The sequence below is a fragment of the Aquila chrysaetos genome, chromosome 2, assembly GCF_900496995.4.
Source record: "Aquila chrysaetos chrysaetos chromosome 2, bAquChr1.4, whole genome shotgun sequence".
Lineage (NCBI taxonomy): Eukaryota > Metazoa > Chordata > Aves > Accipitriformes > Accipitridae > Aquila > Aquila chrysaetos.
In genome coordinates, this window is record NC_044005.1 from 64,460,993 (window position 1) to 64,483,967 (window position 22,975).

At 37.6% G+C, this 22,975-nt stretch overlaps 1 protein-coding gene across 7 annotated transcripts in view; it reads right to left on the bottom strand.

Moving 5' to 3' along the window:
* Window positions 1-22,975, bottom strand: part of GRIK2 (glutamate ionotropic receptor kainate type subunit 2) — a 480,740-nt gene that overhangs the window by 270,585 nt on the left and 187,180 nt on the right. For 6 of the 7 annotated variants that reach the window (XM_030042616.2, XM_030042625.2, XM_030042654.2 and 3 more), the window contains one exon: window positions 20,360-20,617. The exons of the other annotated variant lie outside the window; for it this stretch is intronic. In XM_030042616.2, the coding sequence (XP_029898476.1) occupies window positions 20,360-20,617 (258 nt within the window). The remainder of the gene's footprint in view (window positions 1-20,359; window positions 20,618-22,975) is intronic. 7 annotated transcript variants of the gene reach the window in all.

Below are 22,975 nucleotides of genomic sequence, written 5' to 3' on the forward strand. Positions count from 1 at the left end.
AAGAATGGCAATATGGGACAGATAGTATGACACTCTCTGCCAGAAAAAAGAAATCCTGGCTTTTGGTGCTCACTAGTCAAACACGACTGAGAAGACAGACAGAAAGACAGCCTTTCCAAATAGCCACGTTAGTTTGAATCAAATAACGCTGCAAAATGTGTTGCCATATAACAGACAACAGTGTCTAAAGCTGATACATGAGCTGTCAGTATGTGAACTAGAGACACGCATCTATCTGAACCACTTACATCACACTTAAGAGCAAGAAGACGGGGGAAAAATGGCCAATTTGGGGCAGGGGATAAGAATCTGAATGTGCAGACATCTTCAGGACCTTATACACCTGAAGTATTCAGATATTAATGGGGACTTCTGTGATGAGTTGTATTTCAAGCTTCAAGTAATGTTTAGTGGAAAAAGTTCTATGTCACACTGAATATTTGCCATGAACCTTCATCGTTCCTTGCAGCAGATCATCACAACTAGAAACCACTGTGAGTACAGGAGATTAAAACAACAGGAAACTCTTAAACACAGCTTTATGTCATAGATAGGTGGTAGGAAAGAGATTATAATCTGTTTCACAAAACAAGCATTGATCTCCCAAAGGGAGAGCATTAAGTAAACTGCCAAAGATGAGAAGTCTACAATTTGCTCAAAAAATCATATCCATGAGATGTACAGAAAAATGGAAAGTTATTTAAAAAATAAACATTACTGGTGAAAATATGCTAAAAGAAATTGAAGATTAGGAGATTCGAAACTGCACTGCTCTTTGAGTCACAAATGGAGGCAATGATTACAAAATATGCATCTACACAGAATGAGGAAAACGAGAACTGTGTCTCACCCATGCAGTTGTTTTTGAATAATAACATGATGACTTTTCTCTCAGGATTTTTGTAATCTGAAATATATTTGGCCTTTTTCTTTTTCCAGAGAAATCAATTTTTATTTTATTCAGGAGGCGAGGAACGAATAAAGTATTACAGGCTGCTCTTAAGTGCACTGTTATCCAAAGATGCAGCTGGAGTTACTCAGTAGGAGACAAACAGACACTTGTTAGCATGATGGTTATGACAGTCATCTGAGAGAGGAAACACCTGGGCTTTAGTCCCTGTTCTCGTATTTCTATACTGAACCACTTTTCAAGAACAGCAAGAGACAAAAGCAGCTTTACTCCACTGTGCAAGTTTGGTAATCAGAACCACTCCAGAACAAAACTTACCATGTTTGTGGAAGTGACTGTGAAATTAATCTTATTGCATAAGACATTAAAGTGATTCACGAAGTTCAAGATTTCTGTGCAAGTACTGTACTGAGTATTTTTAATACATCAAGTGTTACAAGGAAATCTGATTGTTCTTTCTTGACTGCAAACTGTTTGCTCTTTCAATGTGTGGTTTACTTAGAAGGACAAAGTGCCTGATTTGTATGTTTTACTTACATTCTCAGGTGTTACACAATCACCTTTGTTACACCTTTGGAGACAGGATGGACAGTTAAGATTGTCAAGGAATGTTAAGGTGGGATGGAAGTAAGGGAAAAGGGGAGGCTGCTTTTCTCTCTAACAAGTCCATATGTTCCAAAATTTTAGTAAACAAATGTAGGACATTACAAATTGACAGCTCCCTTGACCTATCTCCATTTCTTGCACCAATGCAATACAGTTTTGGTCTTTTACTGTAGGTCCAAGGTTTGTTACAGAACAGCGAGAAGTGTTTTGTGGCCTACAGGAGCTTGTGAAGTAAATGTCTTAAAATATTCTTACGAATTAAACATCTACTATATGGCTGACAAAAAAACTGCAGGGGGTGAGAGCCAACAATTCAAAAACTTTCTTCCAAGATTTGTTCTGTTTCAGAGCATTACCCAAGAAGGTGAACAAAGTGCACATCACTTCATGCTCTCCTCAAGAGCCTAACTGGGCTGTTCAGGAATTAAAAAAAGAAAGTCCTCCTCTTCATAAATCTTGTCATGACTGGGCTATCCCAGAGAAAGAAAAAATCCCACCAAAATTTGAAATAGAAGATTTACAGATGCAGGAAGCACCTGTAATAGCAGAGCAATTAAAAACTGTGAAGGAGAATACTATGGTAAGTACAGTGTCTGCTTGCTAGGTTACCTGAGAGAGAAGCGATGAGCAGTACACAAAGCACCACACTGTGAATGCAGTACAAAAGCTGTAGAAGCTACTGGAGGAACCTGAGTGTGAGAATGGGGGAAAGAAAACCTGTGAATACACACCTCTGTAGTGCACTGACCGGACCTCAGTGCTGGGTCAGTAGAGGCGTGCATGCAAGCAAATGAAGTATACCTTCAACAACTGTCAGGACACAGAAATAGTAACCAATGAGCTTTCTCAAAACATATTTTTAAGATAAAGCAAATCTGAGACATAAAAAAATTCCAGGTGGTTTAAAGCTAAGGTTTTTCTCCTGTCCTCATCAATGTGAAATAAAAAAAGCAACCTTGAGCTTTTAATGTGTAGTATTGTTGCTCATAGCTTCTACATATAGCAGAATACTTAATTTTAGTAATAGTTACAGTTAACACACACTTTCATTTTTAAGATTTTAACATGTATTTTTCATTGTGTTTCCAGCCACCAGCATTTATTAAGTTCAAATGAATTATGCAGAGCACAAAACATGTTCCAGTCTACTAAATGACTCACTTCAGTAGTCCACCAGGCCATCCGCTGCAAGGAATATTTGTTCATCCTCATCCATACTTAAAAAATAAATCCTTGCTGGCGCAAGTCTAACAGTTTCCAGCTTGCTAGGCTCTCAACAGGAATGATTTCAGAAAACAAAACCCCCTCACTCACAAGGGCTGCCACCTCCCACGTGGAGCCCCCAGACACACCGTTCTGCGGAGAGCGTGTGGTGTGGGGAGCTACCGTGAAGCTGTGTCACAGGTGGCAAGTACCACTACTACAGTCACCCTACGGCTCCTCGCTGCTGAGCAACACCTCACGGAATAAAAAAACCAGACAGTGCTGAGCATACCTCTCTGGTACTTCTACTTCTCTGTCAGAGTGCTGGTGGGTAAAGTGCTGAGAAGCAGCATTTCCTCACTCAGGCATTAGTGGGAACTGAGACTGAGTAAAGGCTTTCCAGGCCTGGATCACACTTTCAAAAGCAGGCTCTCGCAAATATAAATCAAAGGCTGAAAGTCTCCTTCCACACTGTACCTAGCATTTGTGTTACATAAAGTGGGTGAAGAGCAGCCTAGTTTTCCTAGAACATAAAAACCACCAAACGAATTCCCTGAACAAAAATGGCATAATTAATCTGAAAAGTAACAAAAAACCCACACGCAAAACCAAAACAAAACCAAAAAAGAGCATTCTCTTTACCTTTTCCTCTCCGCTGTGCCTGGATGAAGGCACCGGAGTCGAAGCACGCTGGACTTCATCCCCTGTGCAAGGCACAAGGGGCTGCGTCCTGACCTGCCCGGCGCCGGTCACAGCTGGTTCCAGACGGCCCTGAGCCAACCTAGACCGCGGGGGAAAGATCCCCGTGGGCGCCCAAGGGAGGCAGCCCCGCTCACCGCCACGGAAGGCAGGCACCGGCCGCCCCTCAGGCCTGGAGGCGCCCCCTCCGAGGGAGGCAGCGCGCGCCTCGCCACAGCAGGGGCCGCCTGAGGCGGGGGCGCGGACTCGGGCCGGCAGGCGGGCGGGCCGGCAGGCAGGCGGGCAGGCGGGCCGCGGCCGCCTCACGCCGGTGTAGAGGCAGCCGGGGAGGCTGCAGCCCGGAACGGCAGGTAAAGCCGTTACACACAACGCGGCAGAAACTGTTGCGGCAGACGGCCTGAACCTGCTGGCCCCTCGCAGTCAGCTGCCAGGGTAAACGTCCGTGGGCTGCGTGTAACCTGCAGTGACAATACACACGGTCTTTTCTTCCTTCCTACGGAGGGGAAAGGTACGTATTTATGTAATTGCGCCCTTTTTCTCACTAACAAAATAACTGATCGGAAGCTTGTGTTTAAAAGTAATTAGGTAAAAACACCTGACTCTGGAACGTTTTGCCTGCAGTGTTTTCCAACCGTTTTGAACAGTTTAATTTTTACCCCCTTCTTTTCCAGGTTAAATATTGAACAGTGGGTCATTATTTGTAACCAAGGAAAAAATTAAGCACTGAAAAGATATAACCTAAAAGAACAAGCTCCTACGTGTAAACTGCAGTACCTGGGTCCGGCAGTGGAAAATAACTGCTTCCCAACTCCTAGTTGTCACTGATCTTCTCCTCCCCACCACACCCTAACGTCCTGGTTTCTGCAGGAAAAGTAGGTACGATGGCCAAAAAAGGTCCCTGGGTTCAAATCATCGCACAGCTGAGAAGTGACTAGACAATCCACATATGGCATAAATAAATTTTGCTGCTATCATTATAGTAACAGTCTGTGTTTGGAGTTCAGTTTTTCACAGCTATAAGACATCATAAGTTTAAGGCTTTTTACAGTGAAACTAGTGCCTTCCAGTAACCAAAAATGAGCTCTACCATATTTAGTCTCTTTAAGATATAGTCCTGAATACATCAGGTGAAGTCAGTCAAATTCATTGTTTGCTTTCAATTTTAGATGTTGCCAAAATTTGTTCTGTCTGTATTTTCACTTTTTCCTAATACTGTTATGGCCCATTTGGATGAGTGAGATTCCTGAGACTCAAGGCAGACTGCTTCTTCCTACTGTGTCCAGTTTGCCTGGGGGACTCCACTTCTACCCTTCTACCCTCTATGCATATGGCTAAGGGCCAAAGTAGTTTTAGGTCAAACAAGCATAGGGTATTTATACATTAACTCTAAGCTTCTGAGCTCCTGTTAATCCCAAAGTAATTTTCATTGCTGTTGTCTGATATTAGAGGAAATGGACAAGTTGGTTATTCAAGATCAAAGTAACAAGCTGTCACGCACTGAGAAATAACGTCTCTGGATTAGCAAGGGACAGTTTCAAAAGGGCACGTATGTAGCTCATATGTAGCTAATCAGAAAAAGAGGTACCAGAGCCTCCAATGAAAAAAAGGAACATAATATGAGCACTACAAGTACAATGAAGCTAAGGACAAAGCGAGTCCTTTCTTCACCATGATTTTGAGGAAATATTTGTCAACACAAAAGCACAAATTTCAGCCTGGAATATTTTTAAAACAACTGATTTACAATATAAAATTAAGTACAGCCCTCAGATTAAATGCTGACCTCTTATTTTATTAGCATTACAGGATCCCAGTGTAATTTAAAAAAAAAAAAAAAAACCAACCATTTGTGTGGACAAGCTCCTAAAAAAAAAATAATCTATTTTACAACATCATAGAAATAATAGCTGCATTTTGGGAATGTACTTCCTGCAGTTTCTTTCACCAGGGACACCTTTTTCCTGTCCCTTTAAACTCTCAATTCCTTCTTTTAGCAGCCACTGTGATAGAGTCTTACCTCTGAATGGCTGGGAAGAATGCGGTGTGAGTAACTCTTTTCAGAAGCTGCCATCAATTCATCTTTAAGGAGAATCCTGAAGGAGCAGTTTGTGAGCTCTCCAGCTGGCATCTTCCTCCAAAGAGATCAATCACATTACCTCCTCGACATGTTCAACTTCAACCAGTCCAGGAAGCAAGAGCCCCAAGTTTGTTTTAAAACCTGTGTCTCCAGCTCAGCAGTCTTGCAAGCCATTGCTATGCCACCTGGCCTGCTCATCAAACTATTTATCATTTCCGTTAATGCTGCCTTTGTGCTGCACAGGAAGAATGCAAGCAAATGCGCTTTGCAATAGGCTGAACACATGAACCTTTTTCTGTACAAAAGAACACTAATGCCCTTTTAAAGGCTACTCCTATCTTCAGAATCTCAAAAACTTCAAAAATAATAATATATTGCTTTGCAGAGTTACTAGAATAGTTTCTCTATTTTCAGCAAATTGTTTCCTCTCACACCTCTCTGTACTATTCTCCTTCCCTGACAGCCCCCTGCCCAGTTTTTCTGGTTATTTCTCAGAAAAATATCATTGTGTATTGGTCTTTGAAAGGGGTATGGGTAGAAGGGAGGAGAATGCCAGTTTATTGGATATTGATAGAATGCTTCACATCAACCAAAACAGTTCATTGCTATAAAATGATTCACAGATATTGAACATCCTGAACAGATTATCCATAAATTCTCAAGATCAGTGTTACCATCCTTGTCCTCTAGTAAAAAACACCTCTAGTGAAAGGATTAAAAAGAAAAACAGTGGGCTGTTCCATGTTCTTTGGATATAACAGCATAATACAGAAACACCATTAAGAAAAATACAGAGAAAATAAAGATGAAGGGAAAAGACAGCTTGATGGACCTTTCTCAACTTTCCATATTTAGCCTTTTTACTACATTAACATCATTTCACCCACTTCCGGCAGCGTAAAGCATCCTTAAAATTGTCGTCATTTATATTAAACCCATTTAAATACAGTACCAATGGTGTGAACTGTCTTTAATGGAGGAAGAGCTTTAAGATACGTAATCCAGAAAAATTTATCTTCTTACTGTAAACATAATTACTACAGCTCCTTATTACCAGCTTTAGAGTCCAACATTTTAGCAGGATTTTTCAGTGTTGTAGTTGAAGCGTTGGAGAGTAATCAGAACACTACGTGTGTGTGTGTGTGTGTATCTATATATATTACAGATATTACTGTATTAGAGCTTTATGCCACTTGCAATCTGCAATATTAAAAAAGCACAATTAGTGGAGGTGATGTGAAGAAACATTACGTTGACTTAAATTATTTTTTTATTGTTAATCTTGATTCCTACCAGGAAAGTGATAGCACTGTATCAGAAGAAAGGAGGAAAAGTATCTGGTAACTGACTTCAGTAGCAGTTTTGCCAAAGCAAATTCTATTTAACAAGCCCTTTGTCAAGAAATATGGCTGCTCTGTTTAGAATAACTTCAGCTAAAAATTTCAAAATTAGATTCATTAGGGCAAGCCAAGATACACTAGTCACTCGTGATAATAATAGTATTTGCCAGAATGAACTCTGGAGGTCTGTTTGGATGGCAACATTTCCTTCTGGGGTAAAAAGCGTAGATGTATAGAGGCTCTGTAATGTCAAGCTACCTGTAACTATGTACTTATCTCCTTATCAAAGCATAGAGTAGTGACCTACTGCCCCAACTCTTCTTCAGAGATACAGAAGAACTCCTGTTTATAAATCAGAACACCCTTAGACTATGTTGACATGTACTATCATATCTTGATGAATTTATTGCAAGCTTCACTATCCCTATATGTGGCCTTCCAGCTATACAAACACACTTAAAGAAGGTACAGTGCTTCAAAACCAGCAGTTTATGTTTTTAGAAAAAATAATTTGATCATCAAGTTGTGTTGTTTGGGGTTGGGGGGGGGGGGGTTGGGGGGGGGGGAGTGTTTTGAGGAAATATATTTCTTTTGAGCATATCACTGAAAAGAAGTTTTAGTCACACTGAAAAGCCAGTTCTGGGTCACCAAGTATGAGAGGACAAATAAAAATTACATTATTTCCAACTGAAAATAGTTTTCAAAAACTATCTCTTGGCATGTAGCCATGCCAGTATTCAAAGAAAACTTTTCAGCTTAGGTAGCTAGTTGTCTCCTGGCATTTCTTTTCCCAAATCAGCATCTTCTCAGAGTGCTTATTGTCTGGACTAGACTGAGACTAAATCTTCTGCTCCAGATACAAAACTTCCACGTAGAATAATGGTACTGATGGCAGCAATCCATTTACTGACTTAATTGTCTGCTGAAACAAGATTTCTAGGGCTAAGAACTATGCCTCTCTCTAAACCTCTCCATAATTGTGGCTATGATGCAGTCTCCCAATATTCATCTTGCCCTCATGCTGACATATTGAGGTGTGTGCTATTCTGTGTCACACACAGCTGGACATTTATCAAGACAATCAGATAGTTTTACATGAGCTCCAAAGCTCAATATTTAGAACCATGCAACAGCAGTATCTTAGATGTTTATTTTCATGTTAAAGGCTTTACTGTTTCCTTTATTAGAAGTAAACTAATTCAAAGATGAAGTGTGTATGGTAAGGAGGGACATATTTGAATGTCTTTGGTTCAAAATTTGACCTGAACTTTAAAGGCTCAGTGTTAGAGAGTTGATACCTGGTTTGCCTTCACATCCACACTTTAGGATTCAACTGCATGCTCAGGTATAGTAATTAGCAGCCTCTGGGCACATTAGGAAAGAAAGTCCAGTCCCCAAACTTCAGGTGATCCTTACTTTGTATGTGGAAGGATGGACCTGAGTCAAGACCTTTAACCTTTATCTCCAGCAGTCTTACCCATTTTTGGTCAATGTCAGCTCAACAGAGGCTACTTTGTTCGAGAACCTAGGATCAACAGTGATCATATAAATGGTATGAGTATGTGTCACCAGACTGAGGGGACTTTTCTTTCATTCCTTGACCTGCACTTCCACAAAATTATGCTGATATAACCAGTGGTGTATTTCAGGAGGACACAGAGCACAGTAATACTAATATCTGAGAAAAATGCTCCTTTCTAAAACAAACAAAAGAAGGCAGAACTGTGTTTTTAACTAGACATGTGTGTGCACGTATGTATATGTATTTAAAGTACAAACCTCATTATTATGAAAGATCTAAAAGTGTCTAGACTAAAGACAGAAAAAAACTTTTTTAGACTAAAAGAAATTTCTATTTTGAAATAATTACTTAGTACAGGAAAGCAGAAGTGTTTAAAATTACATTCATAATTAATATGGAGGTTGAGATTACTAAAATGGCATGTATAGGAGAGACTAGCCTTAGGGTTAAAAATCATTGAACAAGAAAACCAGAGATCCAAGTCTAACTGCACAGTCAGATTTCTGTTCTGATAACTGTGCATATCATTTAATTTTTCTGTGTCTTGGGTCTCAGCATCTGAATGTTAAATCCATTTTACTGCTGTTTCAGCATAACCAGCTGTAATTGAAGTGCAAGGCAATAATCAGCTTTATTGTTTTCCTTAAATATGCTAAGTGAGCACGTCAGAGCACGGGTGCGAATGTCTTTTATAGTTAGTTTCAAATAGCCAATCCCAATTCAGCCTATTTCCAGTAACAATTCTTTTCTAATAATGGCTTTTCAGCACTGCAGTGAAAAAAAGCCCTCTACCCCATCCCACACAGTTCCACAAGAGGGAATCAATGTGGTGCTGAAGTTCAGAAAAGGCCTTCAGTTCATGCAAAGGTTTTGATCTTGAAGATCACCATAACAAGGTGAAGAAAATAAGGGTTTTTTCATACCACCTGAGTACTTAGCAGCTGCAGCATACAGCAGCTAGGAAAAAAAAAAAGGGAACTGTCCATTCCTTCCCTCACCTCTGCACCTAATGTGTGAAAATATAAGGAAAAAAATAATTTATTTGAAGAAAATATTGAAAATTAAGAAAACATTAAGCCTTTTATATTAGATTTGCCATGTTTTTCTGGTCTCCAGCAACATGTAACATTCCTTTACATATGTGGCTCTATTATGATACACCTGATTTGAAATACTGTTATTACTCAGTTTTCTGAACATGTTTTTTTAACATTTTCAGAAAGCTTTATCTTTAATTCAGTGTGATGATGGTGACAGCAATGACAATTAACAGTCCTCAGCATTTCGAAAGAATTCTTGTAATAGTGTGAAGTATGATCTCTCAAGTGGCTGACTGTCGCGCTCCGTCATCTATGAGCAGTGCAGTTTAATGAGGGTGAAGAGGAAAAGAGATATCTCCTACAGTCAAAGGACAAAACACCTTTCGTCAAAACTGTCAGAATCAATGATAAAAGAAGCAGGAGAATACATTAGCAATTTCTAGCTATACCACAGAAATATCACTTTTGTATCAAACTATACAAAACTAAATTAAAAAATAATATCTACTAGAAATCAAAATGGACTTGGTTGGAAGAGAAACATAAATGAACATTCTAAACTGTAATTTACACTAGGTAAGCACATTTATTCTTGGAAACAAAAGCAGTTATGTTTTTGCTACAAAAAATGGTAAGAGGGCAAGAGAGAAGAAAAATCTGTATTTGAAGCTAAAATGTATTAAGATGGGAATATTTGAGCTGAGACTGATGTAGAGCAATTCACAAAGGGGTTGGCATCTTAAGTGCATTTCACAGTGTTCATCCAAGCAGAGGACAAAATATGTAATACTGAAGTAGGAGTAAAAGTGTAGTTAAGTTTGGATAAATGTGAATTCAAATTTATGCCCCATGCAAGATGTGATACTGATTATGTCTCCATTTTCCTGTTTTCATTTTTCACTTAAATAGTTTTCCTGTCACATTTTTCTATATTTGAAAATAGTGAATAAAATTTTCCAGTCTTCATGAAGGAATTGTTTTGATCATAAGTTCCCTAGCCAATTTTCTGTAATATTTAAATTCTTATGTTTATTCAAACCCACAAAAGCAAAAAAATTTAAAGTACCATTTGGAATATGTTCATTGTTAATGCAATAATTTCTGGAAATACTACCTCTTCTGTTCTTTAGGCTTATAGAAAAATACTCTAAAGTACCTTATGGATTTATTTTGTTTTTATTTTAAACTTACAATTTTCTTTTTTAATACCATGTCTTGTTGCAGTAAGTCCAAATTCAATTCTTGGCCAAAACGGGGTGGCGGGCTGTGGTACATGTTTTCCTGAAAGATGGGCTGGACTCATGCATTCTGTTTAACTTGATGACATTTAACTTTTCTTTTCAGAAAAATTAATTAAAATCTCTATTTAACATGCTGTGCTAAGCTATCCCATCCCACTCTGTATCTTTGATAGGATTTATATACAAGTTCATTTACTTGCAGAGAGGTTACCCAGCCAGCCCTTCAAGAACAACCAGTACTGTGAATTCTGCATCTGCTTTGTAGAACCAGAATATATGCTAGTTAAAATTGCACAAGTCAAAACAGTATAAATATACAAAAATACACACAGGTATAGTTTTCAACTAAATGTCATGTAATATAAATCCAATTTGAGGAATCACTATCAATGGAGTAACTGAATAGTAGTTTATAATTTAGTATTTCTGCACATTTGATAGAGACATTAGTCGGCATCAGTGGTAAGGAATAGTCCTGATAGCAGCCTTAAAAGGTCACCATTACCTGTCTTTTTGTTCTGTCCAGCAAAACCGACAACAAACCACCAAACCTCATGAGATGGAGTTTCCACAGCGTTTCAAGAATACTTGTTATTTTGTTCTAACCTAAATGTTCCTAGCTAAATAATTTCTGCTACAATTTTGAACATGTCTTTAACTCTGCCATTTAACATAGAGGATAGTTTGTTTCCTTTTGCAAGACCTTTTTGTCTACTTCCCCTAGACTAAACCAACACTCTTTTAGTCTCTCCTCCCAGGTCATGTTTTCCTAAGCCTCTGATCTGAAGAACCCTCATCTTTCTTGAGATCTGCTACAAAGAGCAATGCAATATGGTGTGATGCCTTTCGTATGCAGATTAAATTGGAATTACCTGGGAATTTCTTACACATGAAATTCCAGGTCATACATCTGAGTACAACTTCACGCTTTCTTTCTTGTAATGCCATTGTTGGCTTATCCACAATGACCACATCTTATGTTCGACAGATAACTATTAAAATACTTTAATCATATTTTCTAGACTATTGTAACTTCTGAGCTTATTACTTGCATATGTAATTTGTATACTCTTCATACCTGAAAATGAACCTTTTAAGTATTTCTTTTTAGTTTTGCAGTAAGCCGTAACCAATCTATTTAGGCCTTATTGCTCTTTTTTGCATCCATTTGACAACAGTTGCATAAGGAACCTATTTCTCTAATTGGCATATAAGAATGTCACTTTGAACAGTATGACTTTCTTAACTCCATATTTATCACATCTACTGCATTTTCCTTACCCACAAGGCATGTTGATCTGTTGAAGGAGGAAGTTTTACATTATTTGCTCTTGATAAAGCAAACTTAATAGTTACTCATCACTTTGAGACCTTTTAAGTGTTTAAAAGTAAATAATTTATTTTTCCAGCACTTTTCCAGGAATAGAAATTCAGCTGACCAGTCTATTAAAAAAAGCAAACAAACCATCATACTATAACTTCACTTTCTTCTACCCAATTTTAAGCAGGTTCCAAGTTAGGAAAGTAGTTATTAGGAATAGGTGGATGATTTAGATGTTAAGTGAACAGAAGGAACCAAGATAAATGTACTTCAAAATTTGGACAAATATCTAAGTTGCAATAAATCTGAGCTTGTCTACCTTTTCCAGACTTCCAGAACTTCACTTATCATTCATGAGCTCTCAAAAGGTAATTATTAACAGATCTAAGATTGCTTCATTTCAAAGTTTTTCAAAAGTGTCTTACTCAATTGATTTGAAAACTTAGGTCCCTTGACAACTGTTGTTTTGTTTTATTCAATTTCAGTATTATTTAATAAATCATCAACTGATCTGAATCTTCTTTGGTTTAGACTCCAACTAATTCTGTTGGCAGAAATTCCAGTTTTAATGACATTCACTTTCTTGAATTCTATTCAGTATATTTTGCTGTTTTGCACTTCCCTAATAATAAACCATTATTTTCCATTCCCAGGCATTGATTCAGTATCAGAAATATCACAAGAATATCTTATACATGGGCATTCAGTATTTTCAGTATTTAAAAAGTCAACATATATTATAATGTCTTTCTAAGAATATTGTACAAACCGTGCCCTTCTATGCTCCTTTTCCCCGTAAACACCTAGTTTGAGATATTTGTTGATATTAAAACCTTACCTTTGTTAATTTTGTTAGATGATTCTAAAAAGGATAGGAAGAAAAAGCCTTGTCCACTTAATTTTCATGGTTTAGTGGTTTGTTTTGGATCTTGATCCACAGCAATTCAAATCACAATAGCAATACTCCTTTGTGCTTTTTATAATTACCCTGTTGCTCCCAACAGATGTCTCCTACTGTATTGTGGACTGAGCACCCCAGATTATCTTTAAGAAATCTCTCCCTATTTCTGCCTGTTGTCTATTCTTGAACAAACTTTACCCTTCCAAATCAAAATTTCAAACCTGAAATATATTCTACTGCATGCCAGCCATGTCAGTTTGTAAGTTTCTGTTCTATATCACCTAAATTGAAATCTTGTCTTCTGAACTCAGGTGAAACGCACTGTTATTGTATCAATTGTTAAACATTCAAATACAGCATGCTCAACTAATTTAATTCCTTCTTTCTCATTCCGCTAGGAATAGGCCTTAGTTATACAGATGCGTTTATAAAGGAGAACAGCTTTTCACATAAATTGAGATGTTGCTTAATTCATTTACAGAAAAACAGAGACAAGAAGGTGTCGTGTTTTAACCCCAGCCAGCGACTAAGCACCACGCAGCTGCTCACTCACTCCCCCCCACCCAGTGGGATGGGGGAGAAAATCGGGAAAAGAAGTAAAACTCGTGGGTTGAGATAAGAATGGTTTAATAGAACAGAAAAGAAGAAACTAATAATGATAATGATAACACTAATAAAATGACAACAGTAATAATAAAAGGATTGGAATGTACAAATGATGCACAGCGCAATTGCTCACCACCCACCGATCGACACCCAGCTAGTCCCCCAGCGGCAATCCCCCGCCCCCACTTCCCCCAGTTTATACACTAGATGTGATGTCACATGGTATGGAATACCCCATTGGCCAGTTTGGGTCAGGTGCCCTGGCTGTGTCCTGTGCCAACTTCTTGTGCCCCTCCAGCTTTCTCGCTGGCTGGGCTTGAGAAGCTGAAAAATCCTTGACTTTAGACTAAACATTACTTGGAAACAACTGAAAACATCAGTGTGTTATCAACATTCTTCTCATACTGAACTCAAAACATAGCACCGTACCAGCTACTAGGAAGACAGTTAACTCTATCCCAGCTGAAACCAGGAGAGAAGGCCTTTTCAGACCATCTCATTTTATATCCACCTTTTCAGTTGCCTGTTCTCTAAAGTTTCTTGAACACCTTTTCACATCTTTATAGTGCGCTATTTATATTCTCCTTGAAGAGAAATTTTCTCCCTAGCCAAGATTTACTTTGAATCACTTACAAACTTTTTTTCCTTAATCTTTTAGCATTGTTGCCCACCTACCATCATCCCACATCCAATTTACCCCCAAGATATTTATTTCACTTTTGTGTAAAGTTATATTAACTGCAAAGGTCAGTATTCTTTCTTATTAGTAGTACAAGGAAAAAAAGGGGGGGGGAGCAGAACAAACAAAAACGAACACACACAACAAACCACAGGGTGTAAGATACCTGGAAATAAGATATGTGAAATATGGAATAGAATTGTTCAGTTGGAAGGGACCTACAACGATCATCTAGTCCAACTGCCTGAACACTTCAGGGCTGAACAAAAGTTAAAGCACGTTATTAAGAGCATTGTCCAAATGCCTCTTAAACACTGGCAAGCTTGGGGCATCGACCACCTCTCTAGGAAGCCTGTTCCAGTGTTTGACCACCCTCTCGGTAAAGAAATGCTTCCTAATGTCAAGTCTGAACCTCCCCTGGCACAGCTTTGAACCCTTCCCACGTGCCCTATCACTGGATCCGAGGCAGAAGAGCTCAGCACCTCCCTCTCCACGTCCCCTCCTCAGGAAGCTGCAGAGAGCAATGAGGTCGCCCCTCAGCCTCCTTTTCTCCAAACTAGACAAGCCCAGAGTCCCTAGCCACTCCTCATAGGACATGCCTTCCAGCTCTTTCACCAGCTTTGTTGCCTTTGTCTGGATGCATTCAAGTACCTTAACATTGTTCTTAAATTGTAGGGGCCAGAACTGCACACAATACTCAAGGTGAGGCCACAACAATGCTAAGTACATTGGGAATAAGATCATGTGAATTTTAATACTGGTCCCAAGAAAGAAATTGTAGTTTTATTTACAAATCAATGCTACTTGTATACTACAGTAAAAATATCAATAAATTGACATCTTTCTTTTTCCTTCATTTGAATTAAAGCACAGAGTTCAGTACTGAAGACCAACACAAAACATTTTTATTTCTGAAGTAATTTTTTCCAGCTTTTACTTTGGCTTCTGTTCATAGATGCAACAGATTTTTTGTGTTTATACTCATTCACTCAAGACCAAAACAAATGTTAATTAAGAAAAATCACAGAACCCTGTTTATATCAATTTGATCTGCATAAAGCATTAGTTGGCAATACAAGTGTCACCATAATTTAAGGGCCCCAGCATCTAACTGTTCATGTATTCTTTGTTTTGGAATTCTCTGAGATTCACAAACTTATTTAGAATTTATCTAGTCTCTTTTCTTTAGCACAAAGATTAGAACATGTACTTGAAATTAAGTTACTGTTTTGAGACCAATTAAAACCATTAGGACATGCAGCTGATGAACATACTGTTTTTTCCACTTTTCTTTCTTAAAGACAATTGACTGTAGCAAATCTGTAAATCTGAAATGACTTAATTAGTATCCAGGGACAGTTTAGTGGGATTTAATTAACAAAGATACCATAAATTACTTTAAGGAAAAAAACCCAAACTAACCAACCTCTCATTACATCCTGCTAGTTTGGTTGGGGGTGGTGGTGGTTTTGGTGTTTGGGGTTTTTTTAATGGGAAATTCTACTTAAAAGGAATATTCTTTGCCATTTAGAATGATCTCAGAAAGGAATACTTATCTTCAGACCAGCAAGAAAAGTGTTCTAGAGCCTCATTCCAATTTTTTGTCTGCACAACAGATGGACTACATTAAAAAAAAATCTTGAGAGCTAAAATAAAGGGAGAGACTAAATCATGGAAGGAAGCAAAGTATAGCTATTATTTAATGCAAAAAAGTCAGGGGCAGGAGTATTCACAGAAAAAGGACTCACACATTTTTTCTTCCCTGAAAGAACAGACTCATCTGTCTGCTGTCACAATACCTACTCCATAAAATACTACCAGGGCAGAAAGCTTTATTATAATATTAAAACCTTTGCGCATTCTATATTCATTTTTATTTCTATTAACTTATACCCACTGTAACAGACTGCATCTCTTCTTACTGAGACAAGACAGAATTAAGCTTTCTAGTTTATTCATCTGCTTCATCCTATTTGTAGAGGCTTGACTCTTCCTTATTACACTGTATTCAACCTGATCTTTGCTCTCTCTAGTGTTATTGATCATATCCCTTTAGAAGCATCTCTGTCTATTTCAGCATGACACAACCTCCATTTTCTCCTGTGCCAAGTTATCCTGCTTTCCTCATGACAGACTCCTGAACATGTGAAGCAGGTATGATCAGCACAGAACAACCTAGTATTCTGAGGTCCAGACTGACATGGGGAGCAATAGCCAGACTCCATAGGTTAATCTTCTCTGACTTAGCCATTTCTGCATCATAAAGCTGGGGAAGGTTAGGGACAGGGTCTAGTTGCTACCCATAGTGCATGAAAAGCAACTTCTTTATGTCTTTTCTTAAATCAGTAGCAAGATGTACAGCTATTCCTCCACAGAGAATACAGGGAGAATATTTCATTGAGGGATACAACCCAGTAATGGGTGTTCATTGTGGCAATCTTTTAGATGTGCAGATGTTCGTTATTGCAAAGGGAGCCTGGGATTCCAAATTTCTCTCTTATTTCAAAATTGGCTTTAACTGTGGACTGACTTCCTCTGTACCACCTTCGTACCACACAGTCTCAGCTCAAATTGGATCCAGATCAAATACAAGTGGTGGCAGTCTATGTTGCACATCTCATCACATGGACGTTGTGAAGGCAGCTATACTAAGGAATGAAAAGCACACAAAAACACTATGGAAGATTGCATCTATGCTTACGTAGAGTACCTCGTGTAACAGTATGAAAATGCTCTACTATCTATTAGAGTCACGTAACTGGCTTTCCTTCCTATAAGATAGGAGCATGGAGGATCGCATACAAATGGACACAATGGCGTTGTCAAGAGGCAGCTGAAGTGTGCACTTGAAGTATCAGTCCCCAGGGCATTCCTGGGAATGACACTAGAGTTAACATGGGCTTTTACTGACTGCAGTGTGTCAAATAACCACACAGCTTTTTCCATTTGTGTTTACTCAAGAAGACATATCCCATTCTGAATGAATGAAGAACAGGGACATGACTGTTATTAGAATGCTTTGAAGTGGATGAGGTATCTTTCCTTTATTAGAGAAGTAAAACTTCAACAATTCCTTAGAGAATTCATAAAATGGAGCCCTAACAATTAAGATATAAAGATATTTTGAAAAATTTAAAAAAAAAAAAAAAAAAATCATACTTTCCCTTGGAATGGACTTACAGTCTTCCAGGATTTTGGCATATGGGCAACTCCCCATAATTTATCTTGAGAAGAATCCAGACATAGTTTATGCATGTTTTCTAACTTTTCTTCCTGTCTATAATGAAAGTATCATCTCCCCTTTTATCCATGTTTATAAAGTAATAATAGAAATACATAAAGTAAATTTGTCCCCCCAGTAGTATTAATTTTAACAATTAAAAAAAATATCACTATAACTGCTATACCAACATATGATTGTCTTGACAAGGGTGTACTTTGGGGAATTTTGCATTCAGATAAAGGAAATGCATAACACTAAAATTATCATTAAATAAAGCATGCATTATCATCTTAAACAACTTTTCAATAAAGGAGAGTAAAATGTGGGTGATTAAAAGAGAAACAAAGGAGGGAAAAATAAGAATGATATCCATCTTACATTAAGGAATCTCTGGCCAAATGGAAGAAACAGATATAAACAGTGATAAATGTTTTGTCTTCGTTGCCTTCATTTTAATGGATTTGAAATTAAGTCTTAAATGGCACAAGGAGTCTTACAACACAGTTTCTAAATATTAGCTGAAACTATCATATTCAGCTTCAGCCCTAGGTTCACAACTGAATATTTATATTATCCCATGGCAGGAGATAACCTCTTCTTCAGCTGAAGTAACTACTTCCTTTCAAAAGGTTCCTCTCGCACCACCCCTTGCTTCAAAAACCACCAGTTTACAGTTGAGCTCTAACAAGATTTAAACTCTACTTCTTTAAGATTGACGGTTTCTCATAGCTAAGAGTTGTTCCCATATGTACTTCAAAGGCAAGCGATGGTGTGGACTTCCCAGCAGTGTGTTGTGCTTTTGAAGTCTTTGAATTATCCATAGGAGATGCTACTTAACAAAGAGAAACTGACAGTCTTAAAAAAGTAGAATTTAAATATACTTACAGCAAATGCCACAAAAAAAGAGAGGATTACCTTTTTAAAACTTATTCCTTTTTCTGTCTTTTCAGACAGGAACAGATCTCAAGAAAAAAAAAGATGTTGTAGCTGGGATTACTGCTTATCAGCAGGAACAACCAATATCATAATATGAATGGTCTAGCCACTCCAGAAAGAAATATAAATTTAATGCAAATATTTCCTGAAATATTTTTATGCTTTTTAAATAAACTAAATAACTCATTCTCCTTATTAATTGTCAAATTTATTTAAAATTTATTTTAAAAGAGCTCATGGTCTTTTTTTTTTTTCTCTTAAATGTTAACAGTAGTTGCAGGTAGGTCAAGTAGATCACAACATACACAAGAAAAACTTCTTTTCCATCTTCATTCCTATTTCTACTTACATCCTGACTTGAAAATGTACTTTATGAAAAGATCAGACCTAGCATGACTGTTAACAACATATCTTTTTCAGAAAACATGGAGTTTAGAGAGCCCATTAAACATGAAATATTTCTTTTGGTTGGGTTTTTTTTTTTTTTTTTTAGGAGGGGAGAAAATTACTTGAAAATATTGAGCAAAGCAGTTTCAAAGCATTAAAACATACAACTTTTCTAACTGAAAGGCCTGTTTTAAAAGGTAACCTGTTTATTGTAAAAATAGTCTCCAAATTATTTAAATCAAAGTGAAATATTTCCAATTTATGTAAACCTAAGTCTATAACTGTTTCACTGAACCACAAATAACTTTTTCAATCACCATTTGATTAAAATTTGAGGCTTTTTCACTTCCTGTCCCATTTAAGAATAATAATTATATATATATATATATATATATATATATAAAAAAACCCAAACCATGAATAAACAAGCTACATATTTCTTGCCTTAAGTCTGAAAAGCTAACCTTTTAGGGAGGCAGCCTCTAAACTTCACTGCCTTGCTTTTTTTAAAAAGACATGAAGAAAAAAATCAGTTATAAATAATTTTATGCACTGCCATCTCTCTTCCCTTCTCATCTCTTGATAGCTATATACACATCTTGTTTGAACTTAAATAGTAAGCAGGCATTCTGTCCTGCTGTAGCTGCTGTTTATCTAGCAGAGTTAGTCTTCACTACAGGTAGCCTCACATGTAATGCATTGTTTCTTGATCTTATTTTTTTATTTCAGATTTAGATAGATAGTAGCATTATGTAACAAGGGTATCAACAATCTTCCAGTTCACTGAACCATGAGAAGGGTTTGAGGCTCACCATGCTCTTTTCTTGCCAATGACAGTTCAACCAGCATGGAAGAAGTTAGCAACATTTCCAAAAGTATTAAATATATCCCATTTGGCTAAGGACCTTCCTTGTATCTTCCATTACAGTCAGATTTTCCTCTGACCAGGGTCTTAGTTCTGACTGCCACTAGGATAGACCTCAAATCAAACTTAAGTTTTAAAAACATTTTTCAAAGATGTCACTGTCAAGGCAAAACAGAAGGGCAAAACAAATTTTAGGGTGAGGTAAGGGAAAGGTAGCAAACTGGTATATTTCTGCTGGAGAGTCAGTTCATTTTTAACTCAGGTAACTCATCTGCAAAACAAGCCTCCAAACTTCCTTTGGTTTCAATTCCTAGCAGCTAAAATCAGGGCTCCTCCTGCAATTCTATCCAAAAAAGCAAATACTGAAATTCCAAACAAATATGGTATTTGTTTTCTAACTTAACTAATGCTAGAAGCAGTGCTAGAATTTAGGTCTCATATTTCACCTGGCATACTAGTACATCTTTCAGGTTACCATATTTTTCTTCAAAATTTAAGTTTTAAACAAAGTCAAAAGACATAGCTGTTAGCAACTGGTAAGACACTGCAGAAAACATAGATAGAGCGTGACTGATTTATTGACAGCTGTGAGCTCAAACGCACAGAATTCAGCAACTGAAGCATACTTATGAGAATACTTATGCTAATAAATCCACATTATTTGTTATACACTACCTTGCCAACAGAAATTCTTGTAATTTAGTTAAGATTTCTTAAATAAAGAAATATGAGTAGTGACACCCCTCCTCCCTCTGTTTGAACATGTGAATGTATCTGCACATAGTCTAAAGCTTTAGCCTTACCGGTGCTGTCATCATAAACAACAGTAACTGTTTTCCACTTGAAGAACTGCACAAGGTCAAGGATGGCACGGCTGAGTGAAGAGAAATCTGGATAGAGGCTGACATAGAAGGAGTCCTTGTTGTCTGACACCTGATGTTTCCAGCGGGTCTGGATATGTGGAACACCCAAAGCGTTGCAGATGGATTGCACAGCATTAGCTGAGGAGCTATGGGATGGTCCGAAGATGGCAGCCACCCCAAGGGACAGCTGATCGCAGGCTGAAGAGGAGACAGAAGTCTGTCAATGATGAAAGAAGGCAGTGTGCCAGAAGGTATTGCACAATTCATATTAAACAAAAGGCACTCCATGAAATATAACTTTTATTGCTGACAGAGCTCCCTTCTTGTGTAACACTTTCACTTGCACAGATTTCAACCTCAGAATACATTTCTAAGCTTTCACTATGAGCTGATGAATAGCAACACTTAACATCGAAATAGTGCTCAGCTAAGTTTAATAAACACTTCTATGTCAGTGGAAGCCACAAAGGCCAGCAATTGTGTATCTTTTAAAAAGCACTGACAAGAGAAGAGATTTATGCTCAGCTGCATCTTACATTTGGAAAAGGGCCATATGGGACAGTATTCTAACCTAGGCTCTTTAAGCATTAACTTCTTCCTCAATCAATCAACACTATTTCTACTGAGATCCTAATTACTCAGGAATTGTACGTGTTAAGTAGATTCTAGTTTAGTATCAGGCAAATGATTGATTTTCTTGAAATGGACATTTGAATTTCTGTATCTGAAAAGTAGGCATATTGACTAGCAAAATTTAAAGGTCAACATTTTCCCTAAAACAAAATTAAATTGCTATCTGCTAATGAAAAAAAAAATCAGTGTCCCCTCTTCAACACCGGAAATACTCAGTTTTCTACACCTATATTAGTAAATAAAACAGGCCCTGAGAGTCACTGACACGATACTGCTGCATTCAAGTGGCTTAGCTCTCCTCTTTCCAATATAGGTTGGCCCTACCTATACTGTGCATTAGCAGTCTCTGGTCTGTATTATTTCCCACATCATGCTCCAGTATTATCTTGTAGATTATTAGTTAGAACATGCCAAAAAGAAGGCAGGAAAATTAGTCAATACTGCAGACCAGTGTTTCAGCCCATGTCCTGCTCCTGTTTAGATCACTACCATAGACATAATCTTTATGAGTATGCAGTTATGAAAGCCAACAGATTCTGTCTCCTAAGAAAACATCCTATTTGGTAGCGAGAAGTAATGGAAAGTATCTCCCTAATCCAATCTCGATGCGAGTATTTTTATGAGGATTGATTAATTAATAGTGTTACTCCACCATCAATGTTCCTGACAGCTGACGATACAAGCAATAGAAATACATCCTGCTGCATTACTTTTCTCAGCAAGTCAAAATTAATTGTGTTATTGTGCACATCCTTTTCAACATAATGAAAAGATTGCTAAGTCTTTCAAGTGCATTCCAGAAACTATGCTGGCACACCTTTTTATTACTGCAGCGCACCGGTGGTTTAAATGAACTTCTCATATACATACAGGATCTCCATTGCATTTCTGAGCGTCGGATCAGGGCCTAAATGACTAGCTTGATAAAAAAACATTTATGCTAATATTGCCCTTCCTAAGAGTAATCAACAAGCTTTATGCAAATGTCTGTAAATGGGATCACTAACAACAGCAATAGCTACCAGATGGCTTTTCAATGGGCTTTTTTTTTTTTCCCTGTTTCTGAGATTTGAATAATGCAATGCTTTCACACGTGATTTAATATGGCACTGGCTTTATCAGATGCATGCCAATTTTTCTAGTGCATTGAGGGATATTTTGTTTGCATTTACATTATTCTTCACTGAAACAGTATCTTGGAAATACCATCTTGCCTTCAGATTGCTCTTTCATATAGTACCTTTAAAAATCCATTAATATTTCATCTATATTCAACTTCAAAAGTATGTGTTACTCAGAGGTCTAAGCAGGCTATTTCTGATGCAGTGCCTGCCTGCTCACTAATGGACATAATCATGAACCACAAAATGAGTCAAATGCTTAAACCTCATTGTTAAAACTCTGCTTTGGAGCCATCATAATAAAATGAGCCATTTTATGTTAACCTTTAGCCTTTGATTCTGAACTAAAGCACCTGTCAGCACAAATGTAGTTGGCTGTATTGTGAATTGATGAAGCAAAAAGCTATTAGCACTGGAAGATTACACAGTTTTTGATACAGCCTGACCAGTTACAAATAGAGAGTTGCATTCTCATCCAAGATGCAAGCGGAAACAATGAATACATACAATCTATTCAATATATCCAATCCATGGCACATTGCCATTCTAACTTCAGCTATTACAGTCTATCAAGATTTAGCAACATAATATTAGGGCTAGCTCACACCTTCAAGCAAACCCCAAGTAAGGGCTAAAAGTAGTTGCATTGTCTCAGGAAAGGATTAAAGATTGCAGAACAAATTTCTCTGCTGTCTACATCCTCCCTCAGGAATGGAGAGAATCTGTCCCATTAAATTTCACAGGACAGTGTGTGCTGGAGTCAGGAAGCAGTTGAATTCAGAAGATGAGGAAGAAAGGAGAA